We start from the raw sequence: 23,272 nt of genomic DNA on the forward strand, positions 1-23,272 counted from the left end.
ACGGCAGCTAGCGGGCGCTTACTTGGTTAGGAAAATGCACTCGGCCAATGAAAAGCTCCCCCGATCCCAATACGGACGGCCCCGACACTGTGAAAGCGTATCAAAGAATTGTGTGTCCCTGGACTTTAACTAGAGATGGTTACGGCAATCACTGCCAGTTGTGAACAAGCCGCTTGTTAGCCACTTTGACTTTGCTATTGTTATACAAAACCGTAATACACCAGTCATGATGCATCTCCTCTGCAGGCCTCCGCTTGGTAGTTGACAGCCATGATTTGTGAGCTGCGCGACAAATACTCATTCCAAACACGGCTAGTGCCAGCAGTTGGTGACAGTAGCAATCGAGTCGTCACTTTGACCATTGTAGCATCTCCAAGACCGACGGATCACCCGGCATCGGGTCAGAGATTTTCAAAACCTAATTCGCCAGCCGTCGTCACATTATTCGTACGCCAAGCGGGTGCTGCATGGAGCTAGCCATCAGTATCGTGAGAGTTGACCACTCAGACCACTTCACGTCCGCCGGAACCCTCCGAATGGTCAGTTCCTTTACTGAAACCTTGAATCAGAGATGGCCAATATTGCGTCCCTTCTCCAGTGCCGACTCCACAGCGGACTGTGATATATCGCTTTGACGTCTCAGCCCTCTGGGGTGGCGGCTGATCTTGCGCGGCAGTTTACTACTTCCCAATGTGGCGACAGTACGACATCCAGTCAAGTATATAAATCCCCGCACGAGTCCGAATAATTGTCGAGCACCAACCCAGGCATGCACTTTTAAACCCAGACACACCCTTTGAACATACTTTTAACCATCTCATCACATCCCCCATCATGGCTGCCAAAGACGGTGCCCGCTTCGACTTCATCGTCGTCGGCGGCGGCACGGCTGGCAACACTGTTGCTGCTCGCCTGGCCGAAAACCCCAACGCCAGGATTCTGGTCGTGGAAGCCGGCATTGGCAACTCGATTGACAATGAAGAGATCCGAACCCCCGGGCGGGCCATGGAGATCCGAGGCAGCCAGTACGACTGGGCCTACAAGACGACCATGGTCAAGCGCGACGACTACGAACGCATCGAGAAGCCCAACACGCGCGGCAAGGCCCTCGGCGGCAGCTCGTCCCTCAACTACTTCTCGTGGGTGCCGGGATCAAAGGGCACGTTTGACATGTGGGAGGAGTACGGAGGAAAGGAGTGGACGTGGGACCCCCTCGTGCCCTACCTTCGCAAGAGCGTCACATATCACGACGACGCCGGCCTGTACCCCAAGGAGCTTCACAAGATTGGCTCGGGCGGTCCCATTCCCATTGCCCACGCCGAGCTGATGCCGGAAATGAAGCCGTTCCGCGACCTCTTGACCCGGGCCTGGCAGTCCACGGGCGAGCCGCTCACGGAAAACATCTTTGACGGCGAGATGCGCGGCCTCGTCCACAGCATCAACACCATCTACAAGGGTCGGCGCTCCGGCAGCTTCCTCGCCGTCGCCGGCAAGCCCAACATTACCATCCTCCCCGAGGTCCACACCAAGAAGCTCATCATTGACGACGCCGACCGCACCGCCAAGGGCGTCACCGTCATTGCCGCCTCGGGCCAGGAGCTGAGCTTCTACGCCACCCGCGAGGTCATTGTCTCCGAGGGCGTCTTTGAGTCCCCAAAGCTCCTCATGCTGAGCGGCATCGGACCGGCCCCCGAGCTGGCCCGGCACGGCATCCCCCTGCTCGTCGACTCGCGCCACGTCGGCCAGCACCTGCTCGACCACCCCGGCGTCCCCTTTTGCCTCCGCCTCAAGGACAGCTACTCCATGGACAGCCACGTCCTGCGAAAGGGCCCTCTCCAAGACCAAGTCCTGGCCGCCTACTCCAAGGGCCACGCCGGCGCCATGGCATCGCCGTTTCTCGAAATGATTGGCTTCCCCCGCATCGACAAGTACCTCGAGAGGTCTCCCGAGTACCGCAAGGCCAAGGCGGCCAACGACGGCCGGGACCCCTTTTGCCCATACGGCCAGCCGCACTTTGAGCTCGACTTTATCCCGCTGTTTGGCAGCGCCTTCCAGTGGCACTTTCCGCACCCCAACAAGGGGAGCTACATGACCGTCATGGTCGACCTCGTGCGGCCCGTCTCCGAGGGCGGCGAGGTCACCCTCAACAGCGCCGACCCCCTGCAGCAGGCCAACATCAACCTCAACTATTTCAACGACGACCTGGACATTATCGCCGTCCGCGAGGGCATCCGCTACGCGTACGACGTGCTGAAAAACGGCGACGGCTTTAAGGACATTGTCGAGGACGAGTACCCCTGGGAGATGCCGCTGCACGACGACGACGCCATGAAGAGGACTGTCCTCGACCGCTGCCAGACCTCATTCCACCCCTGTGGCACGGCGCGCTTGTCCAAGGATATCCAGCAGGGCGTCGTCGATCCCGCCCTCAGGGTCCACGGGGTCAAGAACCTCCGTGTTATTGACGCGTCTGTCATTCCTGTCATTCCCGACTGCCGCATTCAAAACTCGGTCTACATGGTTGCTGAGAAGGGCGCTGATGCCATCAAGCGCGACCACCGGGACCTTTACCCGTAATAGTGGGCTTGGGTTGAGTTTGTCGTTTGGGATGCAATATATAAACCTGAATTGTGACTGCTGTGTTCCCTTGGCTGGTAAATTAAACACAGCCCCGGGTGGTTACTTGATACGTATGGTTTGTGAAACCTCGGTGGAAGGCATGGTAATTGTTGAGTAAAAACTCGGCAAGTCAAAATTCGTGATAAACGGACAAAATTTAGCAGCAGTTCCACAATGTATTGAACTTCTACTATACCCCAAGTGCCTTATTACATGCCCCTTTATCTCGATTCATCTCAACATATTGCAAGCCGCCCATCAGGTGTCACGACGTGACTGCCAACGACCGCCGTTATCGCCGGGGACATTGCCAACATTACCACGCAGGTCGGACTCGTCGTCATGACCAGAGCTATCACCGAAGCCCACGTCATCGCCAACATGACCAAGACCAGGACCCGAACCAAGGTTGCTCTGTGCCGATCGTGCGGCTTTGATCTAGTGTTTGCTAGAGGTGTAAAACGGGGATTTACCCGGCACAAGGAATTAAATAAATAAAGTATATTTTGAAATATAAAATGATATAATTAAGGTTACTTTAGTATATTAGTATATATACTTATTTTTATATACTTGAAATAAAATTTATATTTTACTTACTTAATAAATTTTATAAATAGGTATTATTTCTTAGTATTTATATTATATAGTATATATTATAAGCTTGTTTAAACAAGAATAGCTATATTTCTCTTAATAAATTACCAGAAATATAATTCTTTACTTTTCTTATTATAAACTAAATTTATACTTTTATTATATAATAAAATCTTAAAATACTTTATATTTTTATTATATTTAGAAATATGTAGTATATTTTAGGTATATTAAGATATAAATAGCCGGAAATAGTAGTATATATAATTATAAGTATATAAGTATATTATATTATAGTATAAATTAAATTTATACTTTAGTTACTTAGTAAAAATTAGAAATATTTTATATTTTTATTATATTTAAGTATATAAGATATATTTTGATTCTAGTAATATATATATAGCCAGAAGTATTAGAATATCTAATAATAAGTGTATAAATATATTATATGATAATATAAATTAAATTTATACTTTAATTACCTAGTTAAAAATATAAATATTTTTTACTTTTATTATACTTAAATATATAAGATATTTTCTAGGAATATTAAGTTATAAGTAACCAGAATTATTAGAATATATAATTATATATATATATATATTTAGTAAATTATAAGTAAAAGAAAATTTATACTTTATTTACCTAATAAAACTTATATATAAGTTAATACTTTTTAAATATTTATATAAATAAGCTTATTTCTGATATTAAGCAGGAAATATATAATAAAAAACTATATAAACTATTTAAAAATAAAAAAATATTATATAATAATATTAAAAACTAAATTTCTACTTTACTTATCTAGTAAATATTTTAAAATACTAGTATTTTATTATAGTTTTATATATAAACTAAGTTTATATTAAAATTATATACTATATTACCTAATATATAATTTATAAATATATATTATTATAATATAATATTATAAATTAAATTTATATTTTACTTACTAATAAAATTTATTAATTAGCTAAAATACTAGGAAATTATAATGATATTTTTATAAATTAGCTATATTTTGTATATTTTATAAAGTATATATACTCAGAAATATATAATCTAATTATTTATATTAAATTTATAGTTTTATTATATTTTATTACAAATATTAATAAAAAAGGCAAATAATTACCTAAGCCGATTAATAATATAATTAGTTAGTTATACTTAGCTCTAATAATAGTAATATATAGTATAAAAATATTAAATTTAATAATTATACCTTTAAAAGTAAATTTATACTTTAATAACCTAGTAAAATTTATAAATTTACTAGTACTTATAATACTTTTATTAATAACTCAATATCTTATTATTATATAAGAATATTATACTAAATAACCTTATAATATACTTATAAGTATAAAATATTATAATATTATAATATAAACTAAATTTATACTTTAATAATCTAGTAAATTTTTAAACTTAACTAAATTATATAATATTATTATAAATAAGCTAGCTTTTAAATATTAGATAAGAAATAAGTATTAAGTAATATAAAAAACTTTATATTAACCTAAAAACTTATAACCTTATAATAGAAATTAAATTTCTACTTTAAATACCTAGTAAACTTTTAAATATAATTAAAATATATAATCTTTTAATATATAAGCTAACTTTTAAATATTAGATAAGAAATTAGTATTTAGGAATATAAAAATATTATATTAACCTAAAAACTTATAAGCTTATAATATAAATTGAATTTATACTTTAAATACCTAATAAAAATTTAAATTAATTATTATTTTTATAATTTTATTATATATAAGCTAGGTTTTTAATATTTTATAAAATATTAATATTTAGTATTTTATAAGCCTGATATTAGTATAAAATCTAAAAGAATTCGTATAGTAAATAAATTTATACTTTAATTATTTAGTACAATTAGTAATTAATTAATTACTTAATAATTTATAAATAAATAAGTTATTTCTTAGATATTAGGTATAATATAAGTATTATAAAACCTTATAAAAATCTTATAAATATAATAGCTTATATTATTTTATAATAAATTAAATTTATACTTTAATTACTTAGTAAAAAAGATAATTAATCTATTTTCTTTATAAAAATATATAAATAAGCTATATTTTTAATATTATAATTAAAATAGGTTTAAGAAAACCTTATAAACCTTTTCTTAGCGTAAATATATACTAAATATAATTATTATTTAAATTTATACTTTAATTACTTAATAAAAGAATAATTAATTTATTTCTTTTATAGTAAAGTTATAAATAAGCTTTTTCTTTAATATTATATTTATAATAAGTATAAAGGGACCTTATAAACCTCTTTTTAGCGTAAATATATACTAAATACAACTATTAGTTAAATTTATACTTTTTATATAGTAGAAAATAGCTATTATATTATTTTTAAGTAGAATAATTAAGTTTTATCTTAAAAGAATAAAGTATTAATTAGAAATAATAAATATATATTTATAAAAAGTATTTATATACTAATAAATTATAAAGAATATATAATATTTAAATTTATACTTTTTTAATAGTAGAAAATAGGTATTATATTATTTCTAAGTAAAATAACCAAGTTTAAGCTTAAAAGAATAAAGCTATAATTAGAAATAACTATAATATATTTATAAAAAGTGTTTATATACTAGTAAACTATAAAGAACTTATAATATTTAAATTTATGCTTTTTTAATAGTAGAAAATAGGTATTATATTATTTTTAAGTAAAATAAGTAGGTTTAATTTTACTAAAAGAAGTTTTTAGTTAATAATAACTAAAATATATTTATAAAAAGTATTTATATGCTATTAAATTATAAATAACATATAATATTAAAATTTATACTTTTTTTAACAGCAAAAAATAGCTATTATATTATTTTTAAGTAAAATAACTAGGTTTAATTTTATTATAAGAATCCTTTAGTTAATAATAACTAAACTATATTTATAAAAAGTATTTATATATTAGTAAATTATAAAGAACACGTAATATTAAAATTTATACTTTTATAATAATACAAAATAGCTATTATAATATTATAAAGTACTAAGGCTAGGTATTATTATAAAAATAAAATTCTATAAGGAAATCAACTATAATCTATATACAGAGAGTTCTTATATACGAGAAAGCTTTGAGGTACGCGCTATATAAAAATTTATACTTTACCGTCTATAGTAAACACCATGATAGGGTTGTAATTTTGCATTTGGCGATAACAGGCCAACTCGAGAGGCTTTATAGACAAGGGCTGCCTTGTAAATCTAAAAAGCAAAGTAGGTAGATACCCAAAATAATTGACAACTACAGCCTAGGATATAAATTGCTTCAAGTATATAAACAGCAGCGTCTACTTTGCCACTACAAATGAAGGGTCAGGTAGTCGCGCTGGATAGCATTAGTGCCTAAGCAGCCATGCAAACCGAGTTTAAGTGAGGCAATAACGGGAATGATACTGAAGACCGGGATGAACGACGCCTTTCTGGATACCCTCGGACAGACGAGACGTGCCACAAGGTGGAACAAGGCCTGGACGGCCACCTTTATAGTGTTATCGTGCGGCAGTATCTCCCAGGGGTACTCGTCGATAATATACTTGAAGCCGTCGCTATTTTGCAGCACTACCGCTATTACCATAATGTCCCAAAAAAGAAGCTGTGCAGAAAGAAGCACTAGAAGCATCTTCAACGCAAAGAGAGGCTGTAAAGACGGCCAAACAAGTTCCAATACACTTGAACGACGCCTTGAGCAGGTCTTACATCACGGGCTGCTAATATGTTCCCGGCAGAAAGGAAAGTTTTACTTGGCGGGAGCACCCAGCCCAGGCGGATTTACCTCTGTTTACGAGTAGACTCCTGCCGCTGCAACCTGCTACTCTAAAAGATGTACTTGGACTTCCTTATACGCCCTTGGGTATAGGCTTTGTCTACTACAGAGCAGATTCTTGGACTAGAGAAGCTTCAGGCAAAGTACGCACACGGCCAGATCAAGGCTGCTAAAGACAATACCGATCGGGCGGGTCCCATTATAGTGGTATTCAAAAAACCTCGCCGGAAGGACACTAGAAGTAGCGTGAACAGGAGTCTTAAGGATTCGAGTTGTTCAGGAACAATAAAGCCCCTAGTTATATTACGCGAAGCTGTATCAAGGTCCTCGGCTTTCCACGAGATCTTAGAGAATCAGTCGCGCCATGTACTTGGAGGCAGGAAACCTGTTATCCCGCAACAACACAAAGCACTTGGTTTGTGTCGAGTCCTCGAATGCGATCCGTGTCAACTCCAACCAGCTCGTCGCGTCAGTTATCAAGCTACTACTGTTATTACATGTAAACTCTGATATTTGCGGCTAATTAGCCGGCTATTTACTTGTATTTCTTTACTTTTTTTTATAATTTTAAAGCTTTATATTTATAATAATTAATACTAGAAATTATAAGTTAAGTATTAGTATAATATATATTAATAAATAAATTAATAAGTTAATATTATAATATAGCTTATATAAAAAGGTAAAGTTTTATATTTATAGAAGTAATATTATTAGTAGTATATTATAAAAAGATTATAAGTTTATAAACTTATTAAATTATATTATAACGTAAATTTCTGCTTTAATTATTAATTTAAAATAAATAATAATTAATATCTTTATATTACATATATAAATAAAGTAATATTTAAGATTTATATAAAATAATAAGAGTAATTATATATAAAATAGCTTATATTAGCTTTTTATATTACTAGGCTAATTAATTATTTAAATTTCTACTTTAGTTACTTAATAAAAAGTAAAAAATATTAATATTTTAATATTACTTATATAAATAAGGTAATATTAAAGTTTTATATAAAGTAATAAATATAATTATATATAAAATAAGTTCTAATAGCTGTTAAAGGTATTAGGTTAACTAATAATTTAAATTTCTACTTTAATTATTTAATAAAAAGTAAAAACTTTTAATATTTTAATATTACTTATATAAATAAGGTAATATTAAAGTTTTATATAAAGTAATAAATATAATTATATATAAAATAAGTTTTTATAGCTATTAAAAGTATTAAATTAATTAATAATTTAAATTTCTACTTTAATTACTTAATAAAAAATATAAATTATTAATATTTTTATATTACTTATATAAATAAAGTTATATTTAAGTTTTATATAAAATAATTTTAATTCTCTTAATAATAGTAGATAATTTATTTCCTTTTTTTATTAAAAGGGAAAAATAAAAAAAGGCCGAGAGGATTAAGTCTGCCGGTTGCTATATTTACTTGACTGTTTCTTTGTACTAGAGCCACGTGGTTACTGCTCAGGTTTTTCTCACGTTATGGGTGTAAATCATCTAGGCAAACAAGTATTCCGGCTGTGAACTCGTTTGCAATATTATTATTGGTTTACCAAGTAGTTTCTCACCCCCCACTTTCATTGTTGATATCCCGACCTGTGGTAACATGAAGGAAGAGGCCTTTGCCCTTATCCTTGCCCTTGACATTGGGGGAACTTTATGCACTTGACCGTGTTGCAAAAAAGTCCAAGTTGATTACCTTTTTGGCTCTGAAAGCCAGCAACTCTCAGCGCCCCTTACTCTTACCGCATGAAAGGTCTTGTATTTCGAAAAGCTCTGCAGTTGCTGATTGATACTGACGGCGGATCATTCAGGTTTTGAGATTTTGCCCCAACAACAACAACACCACCATTATCAGCATGTCCTCAGATAAGCAGATGACCAACGCAGCCGACAACGACGTTATCGAGCAGCCCGGTAGTAGCCGCCAAGTACGTTACACGGCCGCTGACGGCTCGCAGTACGCTACCACGACCGATGATATCGCAGGCGCAGAAAGGGACGTGGCTCTGCCGTCCAGGGCGCCAACAGCCGATAAATGGTCGGTGCAATACCATAACATGTCACGGATAGTTTCTCGCGGGAAACTTCCGCCGAGGCTCATCCCGGCAACGCCCATGATTCCGTTTGGGCCCCCGTCCGCGCGCTGGGCTCAGCCGCAGGAGCAAGTCCCGGGACCTCAAGAGGCTGCACGACGGCCGGGTCCGGGACCTCTTCAAGGTCCAGGGCCGGCTCCGCAGCCGCCTCAGACGCAGAACGCTCAGAGGCCTCAGCAGAAGCGCGCCAGAGGACGCCGTTCACGCGGCGCCAATCGTGGCGGCGTGCAGAAATCTGGTCAGCAGGGGACATCGTCTTCCATGTCTGCTAGCGAACTCATGGCCAGAATCGACCGGGACCCGGAGCTCCTCAGACAGGTGGAGGAGCTCGCGTTGCGAAAGGAACAGGAGACCTCTCGGGCAGCCGTAGAGAGGGCCAAAAGGGCAGCTATTTGCGGCAATTGCCTCAAGGTTGGGCACACAGTCCGGGACTGTGCTCAACCGGCCGATGACGGCTATGTCCACGGCTGTCCTATTTGTAACGGGTCTGATCATGAATCAGCCCAGGGTTGTAAAATGCATTGGCCGCACCGCCTCGAAAGGAGGCTGTATTGGGCAATCGAGCAGCGCGCTCGGCGTCCAACTCTGGCCGCCTTTCCCAACTGGCTGGATGTCTTCACCGAGGCCCGGAACGCGGGCAATGACATGGAGGCCTTGCCACAAAGCTTCCCGTGGACGCCACTCTTCAGCCGGACCCTCATCCGGGAATATCCGGACACAAAACATCCCTGGTCCAACTTTGACTACGTGGCCAACAACTCGTCCGCGTTGCCGGTGGATCCTCTTGTGACGGACCAGGCCGCCGTCATCGCAAACGACGCGGTGATTCGCAGTCTACTCTCGCGCCCGGTCATTAGCAATACTGGTGGCAGGCCATGAGATCATGAGAACTAGGATGAGGACGAAGACGGCGAAATACTTGGAGCCATTCAAGTCCTCATTGGACTTATACATGGGTGTAATACTGTGTTCAAACTTTTGTTTCTCGTTTCTTTTCCTTTCTTTTTTTCTTTCGCTCTTTGTGGAGGTAGATGAGGGAGAGACGGAGGGGGAAGCAATAATGCAATTCACTGCTGGTGTCTTAATGTAATCTGTCAATATTCTCAAACGTCTGGTCTTAATAATGCTCGATCCTTGTGTGTCTATAAAAATTATGCGACGGCACATTTCACCGATGCGACAGCAAAATGGGTCTTGTCGGAAGGGGAAAAAATTAAAGTTCATACTTACATATCGATTATACTGGTCCGTGTTTTTTATTCTTTGCCGGAACTCGTATGGCAGACATCTAGATGTAATCACCATGTTGCATTGCAAAACCACTCAGATCCCATTCGCCGCCGTCAAATCCCAGTGACAGCTACACGACTCGGCGCATCTTGCGGAACTCCAAGCCAATCCTGGGCTCCCCTATTACGTTTTTATAACATTGATCAAAGAATTGCAAGGCACAAGGTAGGAGCCACAACCAAAGTGTATATTATATGCAATAAAACGCCAGGCCCAAACTATGTACAAATTGGCCTTAATCGCCGAATCCCTCCCACGTCTCATGCCCGCTTTGGGAGACTCGAACCTTCATTCTGATGAGAGCAAGTGCCAATGCTCCAGAATGAGGCAAGGCATGAATACATTCAATGCCCGTGGGTGACTTCAATTTCAGGGCATCGAAGCCAATGTCCTCCCAGTCGACGCAGTCTGCTTCAATCCATCGAAGACGCATTCCGCGCGCATCAATGTAAAGAAACATGTCGACTGATTCGACAACAACAACCCCGGGCGAATTTTCATCCAAGGTTGTACGGGCATACAGCCGGACAGTGTCGCACACGTGCCCTTCTTGTCCTTGGAGGAGGAGGGCCTCGACCAAGGCGCCATCGTCGCCCTTGAGCCATGCTCTCTGTGTACCAACGAACCCAGAGAGGTCAGCTCCGACTGATGGCCACCGCTCCGAGACGATGTGGAGGATCTGGCCCAACATGAGACAAATGGGCAGCTCACAGGCTGGCAGGCCACTGATGGCATCTGTAGCCAACTTGCAGAGTCCCTCCGACACACTGGCGGCTGCGGCGAGTGCAGAGACGACAGACTGGAGCAATGTGAGGGCCTCGCAGCCGGAGCCAAGAAGCTCATCGCGCCTTAGCGCGAAAAACAGCTTGATGAGTGCCTGGTCTCCGTGACAGGCATGAGGACAGGTCTTGCCCGTCTTGCCCATGTCGCCGCTCCAGACATCCAGCCAGAGCCAGCCCGTGTAGTCGGACTCTGCGGCAAGCTTCCGCGGCGAGTCATTGACGTACTGCAGAAGCGCATCCCAGTCGTCTTCGGGCTGTCCCGGGCTGTCGGTGATGCTCTCCATGACATTGATGGAGGCATCGACAAGAGACGTCTGAATAGCCGCCCTTTCTTCCTGCTCTTGGAGCCTTGTTTTGGAGGCAGCCGACTCCATGTCAAGAGAGGCCAGCTGGTCCCGAAGCCTCTTGTTTTCCTCAATGGCTTCGCGAGCTTGACGCTTCGCCGATTGAAGCTTCTCCGTGGCAGATTGGCGTTGTTCCGCCTGCAGGGAGCGCACGGCTTCGAGCTCCGTCGCCAGCTTTGCCTTGTCCTCTAGCAGCTGAGCAATCTCGCCCCGCGCATGAGTAAGATCGCCCTGAAGATCCTTTACGATCCCGATTGGAAGCTGGCTTGGCCGGTCAAGGTCCCGCAAAGCCTTCTCGAGCTTTTCAGACCACGCAGGTCCCCAATGCTGCAGCATGGCCACCGATATATTCGGATTTCTCAGGATGTGGTCAAAGGCTCTTTGTCCCACATAGTCTTCTCGGTCTCTAGCCAAGGCGCCCAAGTCGTCTAGATTCTCATCCTGGCGCAGATAATCGTCCAGTACCTGGTTCCCCTCCTCGCAGACACGTATCAACTGCTGGAGGTCGGCAGCCATGGTCTTGTTGACCACTGACCTGTCCGAGTACTCCTTGAGCTTGGCAGTAGACTGGTCGCTGTACTCGAAGACATCGGCCAAGTCGCGCTTGGCCGTGGTGTCGAGATCTTTAAAGCTGTCAACGACTTGCTTCAACTGCCTCTCCACATCCTTAATGGCCGGCATGCGAATACCGAGACCTAGATTGTGAGTCATTGCGAATGTGTCGAGTGAGTACGTGATTGCTGTCGCTGGAAAACTCGAGATTGTACAAGGTGGAAAACTTTTTAGAGTAAAAACTTTTCGAGTCCCAATATCTGCCTGCACTTTGACAACTGGCAGCTGATTTTCGTTGACGTCAATGGTGTGAGCTGACAGCTGCCAAAGTCTACACCATCTCAACCAGACTTTTCGACGAGTCTTCGTGTCTTGGCTGAAGCACTCATCAAGCCTCCCAACGAGGAATTGGATGGTCTCCGGAGTTGGCTCTAACTGAAAATCATAGTCTGAATACTGAAAATGCCAGGCTTGCCAGTGAGCTTCGCAGAGCGTGGTGAAGAGGCTCGATTGACCAGTAATTGAGGCTGCAGATTGGGATGCGAGACAGTTGGAAGCTACCAGGCTCTGCTGTCACGTCTCTAAATGTCTTTGTTTATACAAACGTTTAATGTTCGGAGACAGCGCCATGGTGTCTGATTACGATATTAAACTTCACATGGCAAAATGTCACCAAAATAAATAACTGCATTATTCGGATTAACAGCAATAACAAGATGTCAAGATGTCAATTAAATGTATACATCAAGTTACTCAACCCTTCCCCAGGCATAACCGAATCCCAATCCTCCGCTTTCACATGCCATCCTCGGCAGTTCATTCTCACATGCCCTCTTTTTTTTAAATAATGGCAGCCGAGTTTGTGAGAGAGGCGACGCAATATCCAGTGAGTGTAGCAAGTTCGTCGTCGCGGCCAATAGTGCCACTGCTCACGAGGTTGTCCAGAAAATAATAACAAGTGAATGTGCTATTATTCATGGCAGGGATAGCTACACGGCTTTGCGTACCTTGCGGAACTTCAAGCCGATCTCGGGCTCCCCCATTTCATTATCGAAATAGGTGCGCTTGACGAGAATGCAGTCCCCATGAATGGGACACTGGCCATTCTCCGGCTCGATTTCCTCGCCGTTACAGATTCCTCGGAAACAGAACCAATCTTCCCTTGGTCCCGAGTCAACCAAGCGCATTGCCAAGTAGAGGTTGTCGGGTTGCAGAGTATCTAGCAACAATTGACACACCTCCTTTGGTTCTAGGTTTTCAGCCCCAACCACGTTGAGAATGGCTAGACTGGTCAAAAGCCTATCGATTGTACTGTCCCAGAATCGCAGACTCTGGTACTTGTGCAGCCATTGTGGTTTGCCCACCTCCGTAGTCGAAGGGGGCGTCGGGCCGCCGAGCTTGCCCAGATCACTGGAAATCTGGTCAACCGCCTCCGAGGTGCCGTCAATCTGCTGCTTGATCGACGTGATAGTCTCGGAAAGCTCTCCGAGCGCCGTCTGCAAACTGTCTGGGGTTGCCGTTCCCCGCCAGTTTGTCAGCACCTCGAGGTGTTGAGCAAGACTCTCCGACATTGCAGAGACTGCCTGGCACACCTCTTGAGACGCAATCTCTCGGTCGGCGTCTTGGCTCAGGATTCTGGTCGCCAGTCTCGCAACTTCAGCGCCTTTTGGATAGTCTGAATCCATCAGCCATGCGCTCATGGCTTCGACCTTGTCGCCGAGAACCGCAATGTCCTCGTTCTGCACGAGCTTGTCTCGGGCAGAGTCGGCCTGTCGCACCGTGTCGGTCAACTCGACAAGATCGGCCTTTTCGGCCAGGTTTGTGTTTGCCAACTTGCTGTCGACACCATCAACCTTGGCGGACAGCTTTGCCAATTCCGCTGCCTGCGCCTGGCATTCTGAGTCCCGGGCTTCGTTGTTTTGCAACACGATGCTTTTCAGTTCCGCGACGTCGGACCTCTGGGAAAGGTCTGCGCGGATGGAACCGACCTTGGAAGCGAGATTCAGGAAATCAAACCTCCGCAGGCCTTGGTCCGAGGCCGTCTGACGCAGCTGGCCCAGGGCTGCGTCGTGGCAGGCAATGGCCTGCGAGACCTGTGCAGTCAGGTCTGTAATGTCACGCCTCTGCACACGATCGTGGGCTGCGTCCAGCAGCCCGCACGACTCCAGATCCGACACTGTAGCCAGACCAGAGACGACGCTGCTCACAATGGCATGGACCTGCTCTTCCGACAGCAGCGTCGACCCCTGCGGAATCTTTGCGCAGAGCTCCGAGGCCAAGTCTCGGGCAAACCCAACAAAGACGTCGTAGGTAATAAAGCCGTCTTGGTTATCGGGTGAGCCCTTGAGCTCTCCCAGAGACCTCGTCACGCGCGATGCCGTCGGAAGGCGGCGAGCAACCCTCGACAGGCCGGCGACGTCGTCTTTTAGCTGGTCGACGGCCTGCTGTCCAGCAAGACCACCCTCGACTTCAAGACGACGCCCGATGCCGTCAATGCCGTCCTTCAGCCGGTCAATAGCCTGCTGTCCAGCAAGGCCACCCTCGACATCGAGACGACGCCCGATGCCGTCCACGGAATCACCAACAGCCGAGAATTGGAGACTGACAGCTTTGTCGTGATCCTCGACCGCTTCGTGGACCAGCCCGACTTTGGTCTCGACGGCGTCGACTGCGTCATTCAGGAGAGCCAGCGTCTCCCTTTTAGACAACAACAGCTCCCCCAGCCGGTCTTGTTGGCTCGTTGCGGCCGACTGAAGACCTGACGCCGCTCCGACCAGGCTCTGCAATACAGGGAGCCCCGAGACGGCAGACTCGACGTCACTCCTTGAGGGTAAACCTCCAAGAGCTGCCCGCTGCTCGTTGAGAGTCTCTTGCAGCTTGCAGACATCTCCATTTTTGGCCACCGCCTTGTCAAGACTCTCAAGTCTCGACTTTATGGCTGAGAGCTCGGTGTCCAGCACGGTTTGGACCCTGTCGAGCTGGTCTTGACGACCAGCTACCAGCTCCCGCGATCGACGATTGACGTCGTCGCGCGTCTCCTGAAGCGAGGTTTCGCGGACAGTCAATGCTGCCCCTTGCTCCGCCAACCTCCTCTCCTTTTCGTTGAGGCGCTCTTCCTTCTCGTCGAGGCGCTTCTCGCGCTCAATCTGGCAAGGGGACGCCTCGGCATCTGCCCGACGAACCTCTGTCGCGAGTGCAATGAGGCGGCTGTCAAACTGCTTCTCCATGCGCTCCGTCAGCCTTGCCTGGATCGCCTCGGTCTCTGCCTTGACTTGGTCCTGCAGACGAGTGTCAAACGTCCTTTGGAGCCTGTCAAGTTCCGAGCGAAGCCGGGCCTTTGCACTCTCAGAGACTTGCAGCTCAGTCTCTAGGGCAGCCACTTGTTGAGCTTTGATGCCATCTTCATGATTCTTGATCATGGTTTCGGCCCGCTCACACAATCTCTTTGTCCATTGCAGGATGGTCAGTCTGGAGTTTTCCTCGACTGCTTCAACGGACAGGCCCCCGAAAAATTCCTCCATGCCCCTAATCTCCCTCCGCAGGATTTCAATTTGTTCAGTAAACGCCATGTTGGCGTATCGTTGAATGCGTTTTTTTTAAAAAAAATTAAAAAAAAAACCAGACGATAAAACTGCGGGTGGTGTGTATGTTGTGGAAAAAAATTCCAAATCTAGACGCATTTCTTGGGGGGGCTGTTCCTGACTGATGGACTCTGGGAAGGAGCGCGGGAGCTCCTTCCATTTTCGCCGACACACATGTCCCCATTGGTTGCGCGTCTGGAATCAGTTCAATTTTCGTCAAAAAGAGCTTGGAATTCATTTCATGTGTAAATAATGTGTCTGGTAAGCCTGTTTTGAGCAGACGTAAAACCTTGTATTCCCTTCCAAACTACCAGTTCTTGATCTACTTGTTCTCGCAACTCTAGTGTCAATATCGCTTCCCGCACCCATTGATAGGAACAGTTCTATTGCGGTTTGGTCACGATGATCTTCCCAGTCATGGTTCAACACACACGTCTAGAAACATGCATGCCACCTGGTCAGGACAGCCCAGTCGACTCAGTGTTGACCAATGGAGACGCAACGTCTGGCTTCTTGGGGGCACTCGTGGCTGCCGGCTGTCCGGTTGTCAACCATACCGTTATATGGTGAATGGGATGGAGTGGCATATCAGACGGTTGCCAACTTGACACCTGTCAAGCACTGTTCGACTGCTCTACTCCATCGCTGCCGAGAAATTTTCTTCCTTGGCTCGTTATCCATCTACAACACTTGAAACATCTCGAAACCAACAGCGCAGAAACAAGCTTCAAGACATCATCCAGACACCATGTCGAATGTATCCGTCGGTTCGGCCAATGCCGCGTTTGTGACGCCAGCAACGGGCGTTCTCGATGCCTACAACCGCCGAAACAACATGCATGATGCGAGCCGGGAGTTCTACAAGCTCCTTGACGATCTACAATCTCCAGCAGTGCGTGACCGCCTGAAGAGAGCCAAAATTGGTATTGCTCAAACCATCGAGGCATTCGAAAAGGGCTATGAGACAGATTACGTCGTCATACAGCTCGCAATGTCCATGTCTCCGCTCTCCTTTCGAGCTGTTCTCTCGGGCACAGTCGCTTGGCAAGCAGCCAAGACGACTAGTCTTGACTGGTATTCTGCGGCCGGGCCAGGAGTTTACGCTGTCGGCATTGGAGTAAACGGGCGTGGAGGCAGTTTCTTGTCTGCACAGGAAATCCGCCGTCTGGCAGAAGGCATTGACCGGTATTCCGCTGGATACGATGCCTTGCAAACAGCCGCTGGCCAGCGAACCTCGAGTCAACGTCAAGACGTCAGATATCTGCGCAGCGTTGACAATGCCATTTCCAACTGTGTCGCTTCAGCAAAAGGGGGTCGAAGCATCGACAACCCTAGCGAGCAACAGCGCGCACTCTTGTTTTCAGAGAGACTCCGAGAACGCGCCCAGGCCATCGAATCCGTTGATCCGACGGGCCAGACGATCCAAATACAGAGCCCGCTCTACGTTGGATGCTCGGAAAAGCTGGAACAGCGGACTAGAGATTACGTTGCGCCGGTCAATCTCGGCAACATAAACAAGTTGCTGGCTCTGACCCTCAACGTTCTGAAGATGATGAATCTTCCGTCTACCCTCTACGTTCGCCCCGTCATTCGCATCTGGGAGCGACATCAGCTTCCATATGCAGAGCGGCTTGTTGCCACGCTTGCCGAGTCATTGGTGGCGCAAAACGGCTTTAACGCCAGGGAAGCGGGAGGACAGGCTTGCCCGTTCAACCCGAACGCCTTCCAAACCGCCAAATCCGTCGTCTTCTCCGTCAAGCCGTACTTGAAACGGCATATTGATGGGGTTGATACCGTGCTCAAAGACAGGCTGAAATTCATCCAAGAGGTGAAGAGGCTGAGCCAGTACCTGTCCGATCTACAGCAAGAGATTGATGGGACTAGGCAACAACTTCGCAGTTTAATGGCACTCAAGCCGATTGGGTGGACGGCAGGCATCGCAATGCTGCAGACCAAACTGCAAAAGCTCTGTCAGCAGACGGACATGCTGGTGGACTGGAAGGTTCGCATGCAAGCTGTCATCGGCCTTCAAAATGCCATGCTGCCGCCGCCGCCGTCCGCGGGCCATCAATCTGCTGACTCTCAGCCGCCTTTATCGGCAACAGAGGTCAGATGGGTGCCCGCGACTCCCGTTGCTGGCCAGGGGAGACGGCCGCTTCCGCTTTCGTCATCGTCAGTGGTGACTGTGATTCCGCAGACCTCTGACTCTTCATCATTACCCGCGATTGATGAAATGGATGTCGATTGAGCTTGATTGCAGGCAACTTACTTGGAGCGTCTACAATCATTCGACACGACCCTTGCTGTACGTCCGTTGACGATGCCAGGACTGTCGAGCCAGGGGATGATTGAAGGTGGTTGGTCGCGGTCTTCCTTTTTTTTTTTTTTTTAGGAGCAGGGTATAAAACGGGTCTGGAAAAAAGTTCTGTAGTCATTAGTAGTATCAGACAATTTTCTTGTGCCTCCCAAAATAACTTATTTCCGCTGTGTGAACCGATGTTTTCTCGACAAAAATGCTGCTACACCTGGAGGCAGGAAACCCGTCATCCCGCAACACCAAGCCAAGGTAAAGTCGCTGACAACTCGATTAGCCGGGATACGTCGTGGAAATGGGCTCAAAGGGACAGATACCTACGCTGTGTTCTGCCTCGCACGGCACAACAGCCACGCCACGACGAGTCTCTGCCCGTCCAAAGACCATGGTAGTACTCACAAATCGTTTCTTTACTCTCAGGGACAAAGTCTATACGCTACGGTAGCTGAGAAGTGGCCTTTACATGATTGCATCCCTCGCCATCAGTGTAGTTGTCAGGTTTGGCCCGAGTCGCATGCAGAGGGACATGAGATTGTGTTACAACTCTCTTTACACTCGTGGACGGTATATATGGGACTGTACAGAGGAATTTACCATGAGGTCACAAGAGCTCGTCATGTAATAAACAGGTTGTATTGTGAGAAAACTAAAGAGTCAACCAAAAGGAACCGGCGCGATCCACGCCACTTCAAGTATGTCCAGTAAGGACTTGAACGGCTTCCTCATCACAAGCCTTGGCCAGCCTCTTCCCCAGGCGCCACGGCTAGTCCATTTTACAACCTTGCGCCCATTTATAGCCAGACCCGTTGTACATGGGATAGCAATGGACAAAGCTATCCCCGTAAATTCCGCCACGATTAGCGCCGAGCGAACCGCGCGTTAAAAGGGGCGAATTCGCCCATCCTCCTCATCGTCCTCCTCTTCAGGCGATGACGGAGCCTGCCCTTGAGGTTGTGCCTGTACACGGCCCTGAGCATCTTGAGGTCCTGAAGCTTGTCCCTGGATCGTCGGCAGAGCGAGTTGTCTGGTCGAAAGTCCAAACATGTTTCGCGGAGGCCGGGGCGGCCCCGGAAATATCCAAGGAGCCATCATGCGCGACTTAAGATCGTCTAATTGTCCCTGGGTCGATCTCTGTGCCGCTCCCTGGACGGTTGACGGCAAAGCTTGGGGTCTGAATTCGTCCAACTGTCCCTGGATGGATCTCTGGACTTCTTCCTGGATTGATCTCTGGACTTCTTCCTGGATTAATCTCTGGACTTCTTCCTGGATTAATCTCTGAACCTCTCCCTGGTCGGTCAAGGGCAGAGCGCGCGTAGGCGGAATTGTCCCATGAGAGACCATTTCCCCAAGGCGCCTCTCAAACTCCTCATTTGGCCTAACAGTCAACTGTGAAGCTCTTTCTCTTATTGCGCGTCGTAGGTTCTCGGTTATAGCTAAAAACTCCATGTCCTCGTTGTTACCTGCGCTGTTTGTTTGCTGGTTGGAAGACATGATTGTTTTTACGCTATTGGGAGATGTTGGGAGATGTTTGGGACGTTGTCGATGTGTGACGGTTAGAGGAAAAAGTTTTTAAAAAAGGATGCGTTTGCGTTTATTGGGAGAGTAGCCGGTTTATGGAATCTAGTAGCTGGCAGCTGGCAGCTGGTGCCTGTCTAATAAGCTCACATTTCAGCGTTTACTAGCATAAATCCTTGACTACATAAGGGCCAGGCTTGTTTTGTCCGGCAAGACATCGACGGTGTGCATTTGTTATTATAAGAGCATAAAAGTGCTTGCGGCACCAGCGCTTTCACCGCTGTAAAGAACATCTCGTTTATATTATAAGCGAGTATCCTCTGCCTCTGTATAAACAGAGAAAACAAAGACGCTGTCAACGAGTGCGTATCTAAGTTTCTGCTTTGTACTGGGTGTGTTTACAATACATGCTTATAATGTGCTCGCGATACCCGCCCGAGAATACAATCTATTTCGGGCCTTGTATTTGCCGTCTACCAAAATGGCTATTATTCTCCATGAATATATCCCTTCAAGTTGTATTTCCACAACGTAGTCTGTCCAGTCAAGGGGTCCGCGAAATCTCCAAAGCTGATATAAAACACAAAAAGTAGCTACAAGTTGGGTTAAATACACTACAAGTACCAGCCTGGCATCAATTAACGTGCTGTCTCTTATACTTGGACTTGGCAATTATAATATATACTTTTTGTTACTTGTCTTGTACGTCTTGTCTTGATAAGCCTACTATTATATTTTATATAAAAGTATAAATTTATATTATAATTATATAAAGTAATATAAGTGTACTAAAGTATTCTACTATTATCAGTATAAGCCTTAGCTTTATTTTTAACTTATTACATTTTTCTTATATAAAAAGTCTATTATATATAAGCTTATTTACTATATTATATAAATAAATAAAGTATAAATTTATATTATAAGTGTTATATTATATTTATAAATAAGCTGTATAAGTTTTTATATTATACTATTTATAAATAATATATAAATACTAGTATATATGAAGGAATACTTATAATTATTAAATAATATGATAAAGTATATATATATTAGGTGAAATAAGTGTAAATTTAAATTTTAGTTATTAGATAATAAATGAGTTTAAAAGAAAAGTACTTTAAGCTTTTATTTATATATATGTAGCTTTTAAAAGCTTTAAATCTATTATAAGTATTTATAATCCTAAAATAAAATAATTAAAAGTTGTATATTAGGTATATAAAAGTGTTAATTTAATAATTTAATAGAATATAATAATATATTATACTTATAATAGTATTTTTATATACTTATTACTTGATGCTATTCTATAATAAAAAGGGCTATCTTATTAATATAAGTCTTAATAAAAGGTAATTTATTTATCTTTTTTACTAGGTTCTTAAAGTATAAATTTAAATATTAATAATATATAATAAAATTAATAAGTTATTATTAGTCTTATAAGGTATTGGAGTTACTAGTAACTAGGTGTAAATTAAATTAATTAAAAGGTCTAAGAAAAGGGAAATTATTGCCCGTATATAGCCCGGTATTATAGCTTTTATAGCTAGTATTATTACCCTAGGTAATTTTTATTATAAGCTGCTTTATAAGCCTAGCTAATAATACTAAAATAGAATAATATTAATTTAACTAATTAGGGTAATTATAAGCTAAAGTAAATTAGTTTAACCAAATAATATTATATTATAGGCTAATAATTATTATAATAATTATAATAATATTTCTATATATATTATATTATATTATTTTTTTTTGATTTATAGTTAATTTACTTTATAATTAAATAAAATTATATATATAATATAAGTATTATATAAGCATAAAATCTAAAATAATATTAGGCTATATTAAGCTAAAAATAATAAGAAACTAAAAAAGTAAACTATCTTAGCATAATTAATATTATATTATAACTACTAGCTAAAACTATCTTATAATAGCCTTAGCTACTATTATTATAAAAGTAAATTATAAACCTACTAACTTTACGCTTATAACTCACGCTAAGTTATACTAAAAACCTAAAATACCTATATATATAGTATATTTATATGGTTTTACTTATATTTTAAGTTAGTTTTATTTTTTTTTATTTAAGTTATTTACCTTTTTTATTATTAAGACCTAATATAATTAATTATAAGTTATTACTCTTATATATATATATTTTTTATAAGTATTATAACTACTTACTTATTAATATTTATTATAGCTATTTATAAATAATAATAATATAAATAAAAGTATTAAGCTACCTAATATAAAGCCTAATATAAGTAAATTACTTATTATAATTTTTAAAAGTTAAAAACTAATAAAGCTTAAAAAATAATATAATTAATATTAAATTAAAAGCTTTTTATAATAAAAAAAATAATTATTATAAAACTAAATATTTTAACTTAATAAAAATTAAAAAAAATAATAAAACTATTAAAAATATAAAAAAAAAGCTTTTAAAAATATAAAGCTAAAATATAACTTTAAAAAAGCTATTATATTAGCTATAAAAAAGCTTAATAAAGCTAATAATACTAAAAGTAAAGCTACTTAATAAATTTATATTAGTAGTTTTACCTCTTTTAGAAGGATATTATATTATTTAATATAAAACTAATATATTAATGTTTTTTAATATTTGGTTGATTTACTTTATAATTAAATAAAATTATATATATAATACTAGTATTATATAAGCGTAAAATCTAAAATAATATTAGGCTATACTAGGCTAAAAATAGTAAAAAACTAAAAAAGTAAACTATTTATATACGTATTATAACGTATTAAACGTACTAGTATAATTAATACCGCGCTATAACCTACTAGTTATAGCTACCTTATAATAGCCTTAGCTATTATTATATAGTTAAACCTTGTATATTATCGTAACTTTACGGCTATAATTCACGCTAAGTTATACTAAAAACCTAAAATACCTATATATATAGTATATTTATAAGGTCTTTCTTGTATTCTAAGTTAATTTTATATCTAAGTTATTTACCTTTTTTGCTATTAAGACCTAATATAACTAATTATAAGTTACTGCCCCTATATATATATATCTCCTATAAGCACTGTAACCGCTTGCTTACTAACATCTATTATAGCTATTTATAAACTATTATACACAAAGTACACACCTGTTAACGTGAGCCCTTACAGAACAAGATTAACCGGACTAGCTTACCAATAATAACAAGATAACTAAGCATAATAAGCTACTAAACAAGCCTAATACAAGTAGGTTGCCTATTATAACCTTTAAGGGTTAAAGCTAATAAGGCCTAGTAAGTAATATAGCTATTAATAAATTAAAAGCCTTTTATAATAAAAGGAATACTTATTTTAAGGCCAAAAATCCTGATTTTATAGAAATTAAAAAGGTTATAAAAATAATTAAGAATTTAAAAAAAAAGGCCTTTAAAAACGCTGAACTAAAGTATAATACTAAGAAAGCTATAAAACTAGCTATAAAAGGGGCTAATTATAACAGCTAAGGTTCCTAAGGGATAAACTAGTTATAGTTTATATTAGCAGAATAACTAGAGTAATTAATCTAAGTAGTTAAGTATTATATTAGTAATAAGTTATAAATTATAATTAAGTAATTAAAATTAAAAAGTTATAAGTAAAGCTTATTTAATATAATAATTTATATTAAAAGCTAAGAAGCTAGAATTTATTTAT

The 23,272-nt window shown here is 41.3% G+C and overlaps 6 protein-coding genes across 6 annotated transcripts; 3 read left to right on the forward strand and 3 right to left on the reverse strand.

Moving 5' to 3' along the window:
• Positions 1–834: 834 nt before the first annotated feature.
• Positions 835–2,577, forward strand: betA_2 (Oxygen-dependent choline dehydrogenase; the record flags this gene model as incomplete). The annotated part of the gene is made up of 1 exon (XM_014689716.1): positions 835–2,577. The coding sequence occupies one exon, from the start codon at positions 835–837 to the stop codon at positions 2,575–2,577; it is 1,743 nt and encodes a 580-aa protein (XP_014545202.1).
• A 6,375-nt stretch (positions 2,578–8,952) lies between these two features.
• Positions 8,953–10,068, forward strand: G6M90_00g051050 (uncharacterized protein; the record flags this gene model as incomplete). The annotated part of the gene is made up of 1 exon (XM_014689717.1): positions 8,953–10,068. The coding sequence occupies one exon, from the start codon at positions 8,953–8,955 to the stop codon at positions 10,066–10,068; it is 1,116 nt and encodes a 371-aa protein (XP_014545203.1).
• A 646-nt stretch (positions 10,069–10,714) lies between these two features.
• Positions 10,715–12,316, reverse strand: G6M90_00g051060 (uncharacterized protein; the record flags this gene model as incomplete). Its single annotated transcript, XM_014689718.1, has 1 exon — positions 10,715–12,316. The coding sequence occupies one exon, from the start codon at positions 12,314–12,316 to the stop codon at positions 10,715–10,717; it is 1,602 nt and encodes a 533-aa protein (XP_014545204.1).
• An 830-nt stretch (positions 12,317–13,146) lies between these two features.
• Positions 13,147–15,726, reverse strand: G6M90_00g051070 (uncharacterized protein; the record flags this gene model as incomplete). The annotated part of the gene is made up of 1 exon (XM_014689719.1): positions 13,147–15,726. The coding sequence occupies one exon, from the start codon at positions 15,724–15,726 to the stop codon at positions 13,147–13,149; it is 2,580 nt and encodes an 859-aa protein (XP_014545205.1).
• A 760-nt stretch (positions 15,727–16,486) lies between these two features.
• On the forward strand, positions 16,487–17,986 carry G6M90_00g051080 (uncharacterized protein; the record flags this gene model as incomplete). Its single annotated transcript, XM_014689720.1, has 1 exon — positions 16,487–17,986. One exon carries the CDS (start codon positions 16,487–16,489, stop codon positions 17,984–17,986), a length of 1,500 nt encoding a protein of 499 aa, XP_014545206.1.
• A 945-nt stretch (positions 17,987–18,931) lies between these two features.
• Positions 18,932–19,543, reverse strand: G6M90_00g051090 (uncharacterized protein; the record flags this gene model as incomplete). Its single annotated transcript, XM_014689721.1, has 1 exon — positions 18,932–19,543. The coding sequence occupies one exon, from the start codon at positions 19,541–19,543 to the stop codon at positions 18,932–18,934; it is 612 nt and encodes a 203-aa protein (XP_014545207.1).
• Positions 19,544–23,272: the final 3,729 nt, after the last annotated feature.

The sequence above is a fragment of the Metarhizium brunneum genome, chromosome 2 (assembly GCF_013426205.1).
Source record: "Metarhizium brunneum chromosome 2, complete sequence".
NCBI classification, from domain to species: Eukaryota; Fungi; Ascomycota; class Sordariomycetes; order Hypocreales; family Clavicipitaceae; genus Metarhizium; species Metarhizium brunneum.